The 15,177-nt window shown below is 46.2% G+C and overlaps 1 protein-coding gene and 1 long non-coding RNA gene across 2 annotated transcripts; one reads left to right on the top strand and one right to left on the bottom strand.

Moving 5' to 3' along the window:
* Positions 1 to 747: 747 nt before the first annotated feature.
* Positions 748 to 4,087, bottom strand: SOWAHA (sosondowah ankyrin repeat domain family member A). The gene has a single exon (XM_082725717.1). It carries the CDS (start codon positions 3,952 to 3,954, stop codon positions 2,242 to 2,244), a length of 1,713 nt encoding a protein of 570 aa, XP_082581843.1. The 5' UTR covers positions 3,955 to 4,087; the 3' UTR covers positions 748 to 2,241.
* Positions 4,088 to 4,123: 36 nt separating this feature from the next.
* On the top strand, positions 4,124 to 12,910 carry LOC309862172. The gene is made up of 3 exons (XR_014310325.1): positions 4,124 to 4,662; positions 10,688 to 10,778; positions 11,677 to 12,910. It is a non-coding gene; the product is annotated as an uncharacterized lncRNA (long non-coding RNA).
* Positions 12,911 to 15,177: the final 2,267 nt, after the last annotated feature.

The following is a 15,177-nucleotide window of genomic DNA, read 5'->3' on the forward strand; positions in this document are numbered from 1 at the left end:
ATGGTTCTTGAAAATTTTCCATATGCACATCAAAGTATAATTTCCTACTGACTTATAGTTTCAGAAAGTCTTGACCTGCAAGGAATAAACAGTGGTTTCTAACACTTTTTGTTTTAGGCTTATTGATCCTAAATTCTTGCCAAATGTTTTATTTCACTTGGAAGGGTTGCAGCATGCCTTTCTGAACACAAAGATTCTTCTGGGAGTTTAAGTAACCCTCCTCTGATTTAAGAGTGTAATAGACATTAGTTATTATTATTACTACTTTGGTGGTTTAGATTTTGTCTTTCTCAAGGCAGGTCATACCTGTCTTTGTGATCTTTGTTATCCTGTCTCAGTCAAGCCTCTCTTTTACCATGGAAAATCTCTAATATTGTATTCTGTCTTCTAGACCTTCAGCAACTGAGATTGCTGTAATTATTGCCTCCCACAATTTTTCTGCAGAGACAGATTTAATTTGCATTTTAAAATAATTCATGCAGCTTAGCTAGAGTTCCAGGCAAGGAAGGTGGGAAGGTCAGATCAGAGCCTGCATTCATTTGTTTGTTTGTTTGTTTGTTTTTTATATCCATGTGTGGATGCAACTTGCATTTAGCTGATCAATCCAAACTCTTTCAATAATAATGCCTGGAAGGGGCAGAAGAGGATGAGGAGAAACTGAAGAAGTAAGTAAATAAAAAGACAAGAAAAATACGGTAGCAGGAGCTGGAGCAAGTTTAAGGGAAGTACATTATCACACAAGCAGGATCAAAATGGGAAACTTGTTTATTTCATTGCTTAAATCAAAACGTTCCATTAAGGATGGCCTTAAATAATGTCAGAGACCTCACTGATAAATATATATGGAGGGGAGAAGCCACACTCCCCTGTGCCACAAAAACTATTTGCTATAGCTAATGACATGCAAACATAATTTGCAAAAGCAGAGCATTACCACAATGTATTTTAAAAAGGCTGGTTGAGTAAATAGAGTCCCCATCTTTAAAATAGAAAAAGAGACATTATAGTTACAGTGTGTTGAACCTGGGACCTCCTGGTAAATAGCTACAAACCTTCTCAATTACAGATAGGAATAAAGGTCTAGAGAAGTTAAGCCATCCCTCTAGAAGGTCACTGAGCAAAGAATACTACATTTACTATTTTGGAATAAGTTGTTTGCTTTCAGATGGTTTTTAAAGGTGGATTTAACATAGTTTTTGCTTCTATAGAATTTTCATATAAAATGGTTGCTGTTTAAGTATCCCTACTTAACCAGTTATTTTTCTGCTGGAATGCTAGGACATATTTTTCTTTGAATATCTACCTACTGCATTGAAAGGCTCAGCCAGAATGGAAAACCAGATTCAGACACATGGCACAATGGTACATTCACAGATAAATCACATTTAAAATATTAAATGTTCATGCCAAATCAAAATAACCACCCACCAGTGCCGAAGAGGCTGTTTATATTTCATCATAAAGACAACCAGAAATTGAAAGTATTTGCCAAAATGTCTCTTTTCTCTCACTGTTAAGTCATTTTTGAGCATTCACAGTACAACTGAAATTAATTACATTCACAATGGTCACATTCTGTGTTCAAGTCTCTCTAGAATCTTGAGCGTCTAAAATGAGGTAGATAAACGTTTAAGGGTTTTGTTGTTGGGACTAGTTTCCTTTAGATCCTGATCTTTTTTTTTTTTTTTTTTTTTGGTAGAATTCCAAAATACTTAGCAAAAGATTGAAAATGAGCATTTTGCCTAAAAATTGAAAAATATAATTTCAAAAGGTTATTATGAAAGTTGTTTTACCTCATTTCAATTTAAAAACAGGATAAAAGCATCAAATTACAAAACCACTACTATCTTAAAGCTGACAATCCAGCAGCACACTACATTTAAAGAGACCCTTGCTCTAATTCCGGCTTGGGAGCGTGTAGATGGCGGAGTTATTGGGTTAACACAGGTATTGGGTTAATTCAGGGCACTTAACTCTGATCCTAAAATCTGAGCCTCCAATGTTCAAGCCTGATGTCTGGAGTTCTTTACAGAAGGTTCTCACTGAGATCTTGACTGCCATTTCAGAGACAGGTCAAGCTTCAAGGAGAAGCTAGAGGTGTTCGCCCATGGGGTAAAACAGGCTTCAGTGGACAAAGCTGGAAACAGGATGGAGCCACAGATGCTGAACTGCTGTTTTGGCCAGGCTTAGACTGCGAGGGGCAGGCCGGGTTACATCAACCAAGCTGAACTTCACGGACCCTCAGGTTGTGGGGGGTAGGCCAGGCACTAGACCAGCCAAGGGTCCTGGAGTAGGTCGACGAGAGATTTCTGAAAAAGCCGGCAGGCTACTGCGGACCTTAGTCTTTTTACGTGGAGCCATGGGCGAGGCACCCAAGAACTTGCTAAAGGAGCCCGACTTCCTCATGCCTCGAGCCAGGTCTTGGAGCATCAGATCATCCGCGAGGACACCCAGAAACGCGCTGGTGGTGGAACTGAGGATGGTGGCGGCCACTTGTACTGGACGCCGGGCCGCAAAAGTGCCACCACCAGCACCGGTGGCGTCTGCCTCGGTAGAGCCTCGAAGGCAGGGGTCACCGAGGAGGCGGCGAAGCGCGTACGAGGCACCGGGCGGCAGGTACTGGTAGGCGCGCCGTCCGCTGTGGTCACGCACGTGCACCTGCGCACCCAGGCGCACCACCAGCGTCACGGCGGCGTCCTCGTGGCCGTGCAGAGCCGCCAGGTGCAGCGGCGTGTAGCCGCCATGCGAGCGCGCGTTCACGTCCACCGGCGCGCCCCCGCGTCGCGCGACCTCCACCAGCTGCAGCGCCATCTCGCGGTCGCCGCTCTTGGCGGCCCAATGCAGGGCCGTGAAGCCAGATATGAAGTCGCGTTTGGCCGCCAGGCCGCTGTCGCGCAGCAGCAGCCCGTGCAGCTGGTGGGTCCAGCAGCCCCCAGACGCCCGCACTAGCCACTCGTGCTCGGTCGGTTCCAGGGGCACAGCCGACGGTGGCGGCGCGGCGGGAGCTTCGTCCGCGTCCGGACTCACGAGGCGTGGGCCTGCGCGCGACAAGCGCCTCAGGTGCGGGGAGCGGCCCGGGCCCAGGCTGAGGCCCAGGCCAGACTCTTCCACTGACAGCCGCCGCAGCAGCAGCGGGGAGCTCCGCGGGCTCGGCTCTTCCGACAGCTGCCGGCGCAGGCCCTGCTCCTCGGCCCGGATCCGGAGCGCGGCGGGGCCCGGGACGCAGCGCACAGGCAGCATGCAGGGCTTCGGCGGCGGCTGCGCGTGCCGACCGGGTGCTGGCGCTTCTTTCGTCGCCCCACGCCCAGGTACCGGGGCCCGCGCCTCTGCGTGGGGCAAGGCCTCCACCGACCGCGACCTAGACGGTGGGGCCACGTCTGTAGGGAGTTCCTTGGGGGGCAGGGTCAGCTCAAAGCCTGGAATCTGGGGGTCTGAGGGCGCCCCTGACTTCTGAGCCGGACCTAACAGCCCTTCCCCGGCCGGCTGAGTGGGCTCCGAGGCCGGAGCCCCCGGCGTATCCTGTGGCTCTAACGGCGGGGCCAGGTCCTCAGGTGGTTCCACCGCCTGCTGCGCCGCGGCCGGGGATGGAGCCCCCGGGTCAGCCGGTTCCCCCTGTGAGACGGAAGTGATCTTCGAAGGCAGGGCTGGTGCCGCGAGCGTGCCGGGGACGCACGAGGGCAGGGGCTCCGGGGCCCCTCCGGGCCGCAGCTTCTTCTTCAGCACCACGAACTTGACGCCGTCGAGCTCCTTCACCACAGCCACGTCGTTGACAAATTGCTTGAAGCGGTCCCTGCGGGCGGCGCGGCCGCGGGGGTCGCCCGCATCCAGCAGGGGCTTGAAGCGGCTCAGCAGATCGGAGTTGCGCACCTTGCCGCCGTGCTCCAGCAGGAAGCCCAGCACAGCCGCCTGGCTCACCCCGGCGGCGGCGGCCGCGGCCGCGGCGGCTAGCGCCATGGTGCAGTCCAGCCCCGCAGGGGAGCCGAGGCCGCCCCTTCCCACCGGCCCTCGGTACCTGGCTGCGGGGGCAGGTGCACGTCTCCGCGCCCGCTGGGGCGAGCGGGAGCGAGGGCTCCGGGAGCGAGGTCTTCCTTTGCCGGGCTCACCTGATCGTTTTCACCGAGGCGGGACGGGAGTGTCCCTGAAGCTGGACCTTGGTCACGCCCGCGCCGTGGGGCCCGGGTGTCTCCCGGAGGAAGGCGCAGGGGGGCGCATCGCAAGCCCACGGCCTCCGGCTTGCCGGGCCCCCAGCCTTCGGGGTAGGTTTCTGCCTTTGTATTGTGTCCAATAGGCGCCAGGCTCCATCCCCCGTGCTCGGCGCTCGCCTTACAGGTGACAGCTGCCACCGGGGCCGTGGAGGGAGTGGAGGAGCGGAAATTATCCGCCGCCCTCCTCCCCCACCCGGGAGTTAAAGGCGCAGTGCCATACTTCAGCTGACTCCCGGTTGCTAGGTGGGTGTGTTCCCCAGGCATGCCGCGGTCGACCGGGAGAGGCAGAAATTTTTATTTCTCTAAGGAATAGTTCACCGCCACAAAATATTGGGAAATGATTTAAGAGCAATAATTTATCTAAAGACCATCAATACCTTTCCCCTTGTGGACTGCGTTACACAAGGAAAAGGGCTTCTTGTATTTGCAGCAATGACAACTCGCTGCGCATGGCAAGGTAAGTTACCCGAGATTTAGAAGAGATGTTTTAAAAGCAATTATGTCATGGTAAAATAGTACATTTTCACATGAAATTTTGAAAATAGAACCACAAAGAACAAGGAGACAGATCACTTGGAGTCACCACTAACATTTTGAAACATTTTCTTCTCCCCCATATACATGTGTATACTTGTTTTTGTCTTAAAATGAGAAAACGAAAATCATGCTGTATTTTGTTTTATTTTATTTAAAGATTTTATTTATTTATTTGACACACAGAGAGAGATCACAAGTAGGCAGAGAGAGAGAGGAAAGCAGGCTCCCCGCAGAACAGAGAGCCCAAAGTGGGCCCCAATCCCAGGACCCTGAGACCATGACCTGAGCTGAAGGCAGAGTCCCAACCCTCTGAGCCACCCATGGTGTATTTAAAAAGCTTTATTTAATCCATAAATATTTGTTGAACATCTGGTTTGTGCCTGTACCTTTCGAGTGTACGACTCATTTGTAGGTCTTACTTATACAAGGATTTAAAGAGATCAAGTACTTACGCAGCTAGGTAGGAGAAGAAGCTTTTTGGGTGAGTAAACCACCAGGGCAAAAAAGTGGGATCAGGTTCTTAATTTACAAACACCATACTACAAGGGGTACCATTTCTTTGTAGTTAAAGAGAACAATCCTGGAGTCAAAATTGCGCCTCTGAATCATAGCTCTACCTTGGACTACTTGATCGACCTCCCTGTTCCCCAGTTTTCTTAACTGTGAACAGTGCTTACCTCTTTGGGTTGTTGGGAGGATTAAATAGGAAAATAAACACTAGAGACTTAACATGATGCTTGGCCCACAGTAAACATTCACATTGTTATTGGTTGTGTAGCAACTGCTATACCATTATTACTGACCCAAAGAAAAAGAACAGTAAAATGGAAAGGCTATCCTCCTTTCCCCAATCCCATTTCCCAAGGCTGTCTTCAGTCCTGTTTCCAGAATGCATACAATTAAATCTTTTTTCTCCCACTTTGTATTATATTGTGATCATTTTCCTCAATGACAATATCCTTTAAAAATATGTGATTTTGGGCGCCTGGGTGGCTCAGTGGTTAAGCCGCTGCCTACGGCTCAGGTCATGATCTCGGGGTCCTGGGATCGAGTCCCGCATCGGGCTCTCTGCTCGGCAGGGAGCCTGCTTCCCTCTCTCTCTGCCTGCCTCTCAATCTACTTGTGATTTCTCTCTGTCAAATAAATAAATAAAAATAAAATCTTTAAAAAAAAAAAAAAAAAAAAAAAAATATGTGATTTTTACTATAGCATCAAATAAATGTAGTAGTATTACACTTGTTTTTTTACAGTTGGTAGTTTATAGTTTCCAGTTTTTAGTTCTTAGGAATGGTGGTGCTCATATATAAAACTTTGTGTACATTGTTGATTAATTCCTTGGGATAGAATCCTTCAAGTGTAATTACTAGGTCCAAGGGATTTATTTTCAGAACTCTTGAAACTTATTTCTAAATTGTTTTCCAGAAAAATTACAGCCCCATGAAAGTACTTTGTCTTTCCCCCAATGATATTGAGTAGCATCTTTTAATTTGTCAGTTTGGAATGTGAAAAGTTGTAGCCCACGCTAGTTTCCATTTATTTTATTACTAATGATCTTAAACTTTCCCCTGATTATATATTGTCCATTTGAATTTGTTCTTTTATGAATTGCCTTTTTCCCCTTTACCCATTAATAGTTTCTTGTTGATATGTAGTTATTAACCTTCTATTATATATGTTGTCAAGATTTTCCCAGTTTGCCATTTGCCTTTTAATTTTTTATTAGCAACAACTAGTTTTTAATTGTAAATATTGTATCCTTGTAGCTTAAGAATGGTAGTGCAAAATAAGAAGGTACATCTCCCTTTTAAAGGAGAACTTTTAGGATCAATTTACTCTGTAATATTAAGCAGTCTACATCAGAATGCTAACAATGTCCTTGAGGAAGTCCTTGTATTTTTAACATACAATGGTAACTGGAATCAGCTATCACTTCTATCTAAATATTACCTCTTCTTCAAATCCTACCCCTGTAAAGTCTTCTGCAGCTAACTGCCCCAGGGGCATCCTCCTCCTCGCATTGATCATCTATTTCAGCAAACACTTATTGACTATCTTTGGGTACAAAGCAGTGAGCCAGGTTCTCAGGGGACAAGGTGCAATGTGCCTTTGGAGAGCTCACTGTTTGGTGGAATAGAGAAAAACACAATTAATTATGTTACATATCCAGATGAAATCAATGCTCTGTGTGCTTACCAGTGGGTAGGTTCTAGAAGGCACTTGAGGAAGTCTTTAGGAGGCAGGCTGTACGCACAACATGGGCAAGGACTTGCCAAGTCGGGTGGGGAAGACTGAATCCAGGGTAAACAGTCTAGTGTGTTTTCCGTTTAGGGTACGTGCCAGAGGTACAGAAGATAATGTCGGGGAAATAATCTGGGGTCATGGATAGAGGACCTTAAATGCTAGTTGGACTTTATCCTGTTTGCTGTAGATTATCATGGAATGCTTGCTTTCTTTTTTCTTTTTTTAAAGATTTTATTTATTTGACAGAGAGAGATCACAAGTAGGCAGAGAGGCAGGCAGAGAGAGAGAGAGGAGGAAGCAGGCTCCCTGCTGAGCAGAGAGCCCGATGCGGGATGCGATCACAGGACCCTGAGATCATGACCTGAGCCGAAGGCAGCGGCTTAACCCACTGAGCCACCCAGGCACCCTCTTTTTTCTTTTTAAAAAGTAGCTTCGATTCTTTCCTTCCTTCATTCCTTCCTCTCTTCTTTCTTTCTTTTTTCCTATTCTCCAAAAATGGTGGGTTTATTTTTTTTTTAAGTTTTTAATTCCTGTTAGTTAACATACAGTGTTGTATGAGTTTCAGGTATACAATGTAGTGATTCAACACTTCCATATATCACTCAGTGCTCATCAGGACTTTTGCGCTCCTTAATCCCCAGGGCCTGCCTGTTTCACTCCCCCATCATCTCCCCTGTGGTAACCATCAGTTTGTTCTCTGCATGCTTACTTGTTTTCTGATTATAAAATTAATCATTATGTTTTCCCAGTTTTCAACGATGTCCAAAACATGAAAGGAACAGATCACATGTTAGAGAACCATTCTTAATATTTGTTGGTTTTTTTCTGTGAAGCTTTCTATATACATCCCTAGATATAAACACAGCCACAGACACGTTCTCTGCCGATGGCATTAGACCACACATTTTCTCGTAACCCACGCTGCTTTACAGCCTGCTCAAACCCACGGAGATGTGGGGAAGGGATGGAGGAGCGCTGCCACTAGGGGTAGTGGCAAGTCCCTGGCCGAGATGGTGCAGGACACCAATCAAGGGCAGGAGGGCAGGAAGACAGGGATGGAGGCCAAAGCTGTTTCAGAAGCAGAGTTTGCATTCTCCTGCCTGTTTTCATTTTTAGTCACATTCTCTCCATTGTGATTTTCATTTCCATAGCTCCTTTTCATATGACAAATTGCTGGGTGCCTTGGAAAAATCATTATATGATCTCATAGGAAGTGGAGCCTCCACCAAGTTGGCCTTTCGTTACTTTTCCCTCTTTCCAAGAAGGGGGCGGAGAAGAACCCCCTGCTAAAGACCATAACTGATTTCTGTGGTTTGAACTCATTCTGTGATCACTAAGAAACAAGGGATTACATACTGATTGAAAAGATTTTGCTGGCACTAGCAGAGTTTATTGACGGTGCTTAACAGACTTCAGGCTCTGAGCGATACAAAGCAACGTGCCCAGGGTCACAGCTTGTTATTGGCTGACCCCAATACTAATTTGTACTCATTTACCACTTCAAATTAGATCACCAATTACTTAAAAACAATGTTCTGAGGGCGCCTGGGTGGCTCAGTGGTTAAGCCGCTGCCTTCGGCTCAGGTCATGATCTCAGGGTCCTGGGATCGAGTCCTGCATCGGGCTCTCTGCTTAGCAGGGAGCCTGCTTCCGTTTCTCTCTCTCTGCCTGCCTCTCTGTCTACTGTGATCTCTCTCTGTCAAATAAATAAATAAAATCTTTAAAAAAAAAAAAACAAAAAAACCAATGTTCTGAATGTTTAATAAGTAAAGGGGGAAATCCCACATAAAAATGTAGCTTCAGTCTTTACACTAGTGCATCTGGACATACCCAGCTTTAATGTTTTAAGTGATTTGTTTTTAATTTGGGCAAACATTAGGGTGTGGATGCCAATGACATCCAGTTCCCCAGGCTGCTTTTAAATTTTGGTGCCCTGCTGACAGGCCACTGAATCAATTCTTTCAGTGACCCAGTAGTTTGCTTGTACTAGGAAAGTGAAATATAAAATGTACTTTTATAGCAAAGGTCCAGTTTTATAATGTGTCTTGAACATGGGAGAAAGCAATAGAAATTTGTTTTCTGTCTCAGTTTTCTCATTTCTTTTATCTCTCAAAAGTTTGTTTCTATCTCAGTTTCTCAAATTTGAAGGTGAGGATAGAAGGCCCTTTGTATTTTTTAAAGCTACCTTTAAAAATATATGTAAAATTTAGGTGCTTGGGTGGCTCAGTAGGTTAAGTTGCTGCCTTCGGCTCAGGTCCTGATCTCAGAGTCCTGGGATTGAGCCCCACATTGGGCTCTCTGCTCAGCAGGGAGCCTGCTTCCCTCCCTCTCTCTCTGCCTGCCTCTCTGACTACTTGTGATCTCTCTGTCAAATAAATAAATAACATCTTTAAAAATAAATAAATAAAAATATATGTAAAATTTAAAATCCCCCATGCCCTGTGTTATATCATGTTGTGTTACATTGTTTCATGATGTATTGTCTATAACACACAGTACCCTTTGAGTCCTATGCCTGGGCTCCCCAGATACCCAGAATGGCTGTTTCATGTTTCTGACTGTTTTGTCCTGTCATGGGTTCTGTCAGGCTTCATCCACCACAGCCTGGCTCCTCTGCCTCCTGGTGCCTCACCAAGGCATCATCCTCAGTAAAGAAGTATATCTGGGGCCCCAGTCCGTGGGAGCTCCAAAGATATGAGAGGGATGGGCTGTGTGCCTATAAAGGGACTTTGCCCAGAAAGCAAGCTTTTGCAGTCATGACTTCCGGAACAAATCATGTTTTGTTCTTGCTTACCAGCCCAGCGGGAGCAAAAGGGCCTCTTTCTCATGCCTGTGACTTGGGAAGCACCCTCTTCTTTGAGATTGAGGAACTTTTCTTTATTTCTAAATCTTAGTGATGAGTGTCAGATCCCTCATTCTAAACTGAGGTTTTGTTTCTGTGATTCATATTTCAGGATGCTTATCAGATTCCACAGACTTGCTCGGTTGGACAGTACGGCACCTGTAGGCCTAGTCAGTGGAGACTTGGAAAACTGTCCTGGCTAAGTGAATCACGAGTTGACGTGGTCCTTTGCTGCCTTTAGTCATCCCTTCTTGGCCTGCTTTATTCTCACAAATGAGTTTTGTCTCAAAAATGTTTACCCAGGGGCGCCTGGGTGGCTCAGTGGGTTAAAGCCTCTGCCTTCAGCTCAGGTCATCATCCCAGGGTCCTGGGATCAAGCCCCACATTGGGCTCTCTGCTCAGCAGAAAGCCTGCTTCCCCCTCTCTCTCTGCCTGCCTCTCTGCCTACTTGTGATCTCTGTCTGTCAAATAAATAAATAAAAACTTAAAAAAAAAAGTTTACCCACCCAAGGGATATTTGGGGGCACCTTTTTATTTTCAAGAGAATCAGTGTCTAAATTAGGAGAGCTTAGTTTGAGAGGCTGCTCCACTTCACTCCATCGTAAAATGGAGTGCCTGCTTGGGTCAGGGTGAACCAAGCAGCAACCCAGAGGCCATTCCACTATGGACTCCCCATCACATGGGCTTAGAGAAGACAATGCCAAGTGTATGGACATGTGAAATCCACCGGCAGCATCCAGCTTTAAAGATGGACAGGTAACAACTGTTCAAATCTTCTCTGAACTCAAATACTATGTACTGCTGATGTATATGTATACTACTCATATACTAAATAGTATATTGTGTTTAACTTGCTTTCCAGGTAACAAGGATTCATAGATGCCAACTTCCCAACTTCCCAGTCAGTTGTTCAAGAGCTCATTAGCAGAGGTCTCCAAATAAACTAATTTGAAGTAAGTTATACAAAGCCCAAAAGCTACTCATTGACTGGGACCCTCCCTTCTAGAGGGGTTATGTTGGAGGGGGGGTGTCAAGCTGAGGTGTGAGGTTGGGGAGTGGTAGGATGGAGGTGGGAAGTGGGAGGTGGGAAGGGCAGGCAGCAGAAGGGCTAGTTCCAGGTCCTCAGAGAGATCTGCTTGCTTGCTGCTCCAAGACTATCAGCTAAGTAAATATGGGACAGTTTTTTTTTTTTAACACCCCTCAGAGTAATAATTGGTGACGCTGAACAATAGGAAGAAACAGGAAGATGAACCCTGCCTCTGAGGCTGTGTAGTCTGGAGAAGAGGTCATTAACAGTTTCTTACTGACTGTTACTTACTGACTGAGCATCAGTAAAACACAAGGTGTGCTAAATGGGAACAAGGATAACACAGGTCCTTTCCCTATATTATTTCCTATATTCCTACTCCTGAGGTGGCTCAGGTTCCCTGGAGAGAGATGCCGTGTCTCACCAGTTGGGATGTAACTCTAAATGTCCCATAAATATTGACAATGATGGAATGGCAACAATCTGTCACTGCTTGATATTTCTGTTTCAGAGTGGGGTCAGAGGACACTGTCCTTGATAACTATTCAGTGGTTATTCCATGTGTTCAATAACTATTGATGATGGTGAAATCGTAGCAGCTTGTCACATGATAGTGACTCTCATCACTTTGATTGTGCCTTTCCAAAATGGGGCAGAGGTACTGTCCACAGAGCTGACTCTCACCAGGGGGTGACCCACGTGGGCAGGTTATGGTGGGTTTCCTTGGTTCAAGAGGCCCCTTATTGCTGAAGTGAGGCGTGAGGCTGGGAGAAGTCTGCTCTTTTTGGACTTTTCTGAATAGAAACTTTTGGTTATCTTCTCAGATATGGATTGAACAGAGGTGAGCCTAGCTAGGCTAGCAACACAAGCCACACTAACCCTGCGGGCCTCGGTTCCACTTGGAATGGCTGCAGCAAGAGCAAGCGACGAAAATACAGAAGGACTGGATGGCGATCAGCAGGAGGAAAGGTTCCTCTTTGCCATCCAGTCTCAAAAGCACAGATGAGTGAGCGTTTCTCTCCAAAAGAGGCTGAAGGCTGCAGAGCTCATTGCTGTGTTCCTTCCTCTCTCCTTCCTTTCCCAGTCTTTTTCTTCTTTAGCAATGATGATAGAATTTCCTGGGCGAAATAATCCTTTCTTTTTAAACTGGAACTTTTTGGCAGAATGTCACAATGTTCTACTGTCCTCAGAGCTCAACATACTGGGCCTTAGAAACTTTCCAGGGGAGAGACAATAAGGCCACAGTCTGCACAGAGCCTTCTGTGTGGCTGTGACAGTGAGGACAAAAACAATCATGTTAATGTTGTTGATTAGCATTGGGCTTTTTTTTTTTTTTTCTGCTGCTTCTTTGTCATAGTTTTTCACTATCCTATCTACATTTTTAAAGAACCCTATGTATGTCCCCATTCAGAGAAATTTTTTTTAAAGATTTTTTTTTTAATTTATTTGACAGAGATTGCAAGTAGGCAGAGAGGCAGGCGGAGAGAGAGGGGGGAAGCAGGTTCCCTGCTGAGCAAAGAGCCCAATGCAGAACTTGATCTCAGGACCCTGAGATCATGACCTGAGCCAAAGGCAGAGGCTTAACCCACTGAGCCACCCAGGCGCCCCAGAAATTGTTATTGTTATGTCTCAAAGTCAACAAATCCTGTGTCTTATTGGTCATTTTCCATTCAGAAGGTGTAGGGGTTGAATGGTGACCCTCCCCCCCAAAATATGTCTATGTCCCAGAACCTGTGAAAGTGACCATATTTGGAGAAAGGGTTATCACAGACATAATTAAACTAAGGGTCTCAAGTGAGAGCTTGCTGGATATTATCCATTGGGTACTATATCCAAAGTCACATGTTCTTGTAGGAGACAGAAGAGAAGACAGAGGAAAGGAGAAGGCCGTGTGAAGACAGAGCCAGAGATGGGAACAAGGAAGTCAGGGAAGATTACTGCCTGCAGCCAGTAGAAGCTGGAAGAGGCAAGGAAGGATTCTCCTCTGGTGACTTAATGACTTAATCTTAAATTTCTGGTCTCCAGAACTGTGAGTAAACAAATTTCTATTTTAAGCCACCCTATTTGTGATCATTTGTTATGGCAGCTACAGGAAACTAATATAGACATTTATTTTTATTTTTTAAATTTTATTTTATTTATTTGACAGAGAGAGGGAGACAGGGAGAGAGGGAACACAAGCAGACAGAGGGAGAGGGAAAAGCAGGCTCCCAACTGAGCAAGGAGCCTGATGCAGGGCTTGATCCCAGGACCCTGGCATCAGGACCTGAGCCGAAGGCAGATGCTTAATGACTGAGCCACCCAAGTGCCCCAGGAAACTAATATAAAAGTTTAGGAAAAAAATGGGGGATTTATCCAAATCTTGCTGGACTGGAGGATTCCATCTTGAAAAGGCTTTCTTCAGGAGTGTAGGGCTCATATGATCCAGGGCTGTGAAGAGATCTGGACCAGGCTTGTCTCAACTAAAATCCATGGTGTGGCTGGATGTTGGAGAGTCATGGTGTATGCGGGTCAAATGTTGGGAGCAAAAATTTCCAGATAGTGTAAAGGTAATCAGACCCCAAGGCAAGCCCCTCAGTCTGTGAGGTGTTTTAAATGATGAGATGGTAGACAAGAAGACGCTTTTTACTCCACTTGGGAAGGGTGGGGTTTTTTTCTTTTTTTGTTTTTTTTTTACATTTTATTTATTTTGTTTAGAGAGAAAGAGTAGGGGAGGGGCAGTGGGGGAGGGAGAGAGAGAATCTCAAGCAGACCCATCACTAAGCATGAAGTCTGATGTGGGGCTCAATCCCACAACCCCGAGATTGTGACCTGAGCCAAAATTAAGAGCCAGAGGGGCGCCTGGGTGGCTCAGTGGGTTAAGCCGCTGCCTTCGGCTCAGGTCATGATCTCAGGGTCCTGGGATCAAGTCCCGCATCGGGCTCTCTGCTCAGCAGGGAGCCTGCTTCCTTCTCTCTCTCTCTCTGCCTGCCTCTCAGTGTACTTGTAATTTCTCTCTGTCAAATAAATAAATAAAATCTTTTAAAAAAAAATTAAAACAAAACAAAATTAAGAGCCAGATGCTTAACCCTCTGAGCCACCCAAGTACCCTGGGAGGTATGTTTCTTGATAGTTCATTCACTGAACTCGTGGTCCTTCCCTGTTCTTCCTCCACCCATGACAGACTTCCACTTTCCCAACACCACCACCACCTTGCACTGACCTTGCATCTGTTCAGAATCATCTACAATGTGGCATTCTGGGAAGTCATCACCAAGCTGAGAGAGTTGACAAACTAGATAAAGTATCTTCCTACTTTAAGCATGAAGGAGCATTGGTGACAGTTCCTCTTCTCTATAAAACTATTGCCTGGTAGGGAAAGTGGACATATAAAAAGAGATCTATGGGAGGATGTGTTCAGAGCTAGACAGAGATCTTTTAGCATACCGGGGCACCCACAGAATGGAGCACTTCTTGGGAGAATCTGAAAGCTTTCTGAGAAGACCAGAGATTGCAGCTGAGTAATGACCAGATACTCTGAAGGCTGAGAAGGGAGAGGGAAGGCATTCTCAGCAGAAGCATCAGCAGAAGCAAAGACATATAATATGCTTGTAGAAAAGCAAGAAGCTCAGTGTGACAAGACAATAGAGGTAAGCGTGGCAGGGGGGTGATGAGTGAGTACAGAAACAGGTTGGAGAAGGTGGTTGGTGCCAGACTATTAAAGGCCTCACACATCCTTGATGACTCAAACTGAACGTGTCCAAACTCAACTGGTTATCTTCCTCTCGAACCCTCCTGTCCCGCCCCAGGGTTCTCCAGTTCATAAAAGGGACCATTCCTCACTCTGCTGGCAGGGACCTGGGCATCAGACATGATTCTTCCAAATGTCTTCAGCACCTCTTGAATCCATCCAACTCTTTCCTTTCCTGTGCCAGGCCATCATGGGCCTGGACATCTGCAGCTGTCCCCCTGCCCTGCTCCCCCCCACCCCCTCCCACCCCACCCCCACCTTCTCACTCCCATTCTGGCTGGCCTCCATTCCATTCTCTGCCAACAGCAGCCAGAGAGATCCATCTAGAACACAGATCTAATCATATCACCTGGTTGTCTATGTAAAACTCTAAACTCCTTCAAATGGCTCACAAGACCCTCTATCCTAGTGCTGCGGATCAAAGCAATACAGGCTCAGAGGAGCATGGAAAGCAGTTGTACTCCAACACAGACTTCCCCCTCCTTCCTACAGAAATTTTCAGCAGTTCTGGGTCTTATAAATCTGGTGGTTACCCCCTCATCCCCAAGTAGTATGCTTATACTGAAGTTTCTTGATTTACCAATCTTGAATATCC

This window comes from Mustela nivalis (genome assembly GCF_964662115.1).
Source record: "Mustela nivalis genome assembly, chromosome: 3".
NCBI lineage: Eukaryota > Metazoa > Chordata > Mammalia > Carnivora > Mustelidae > Mustela > Mustela nivalis.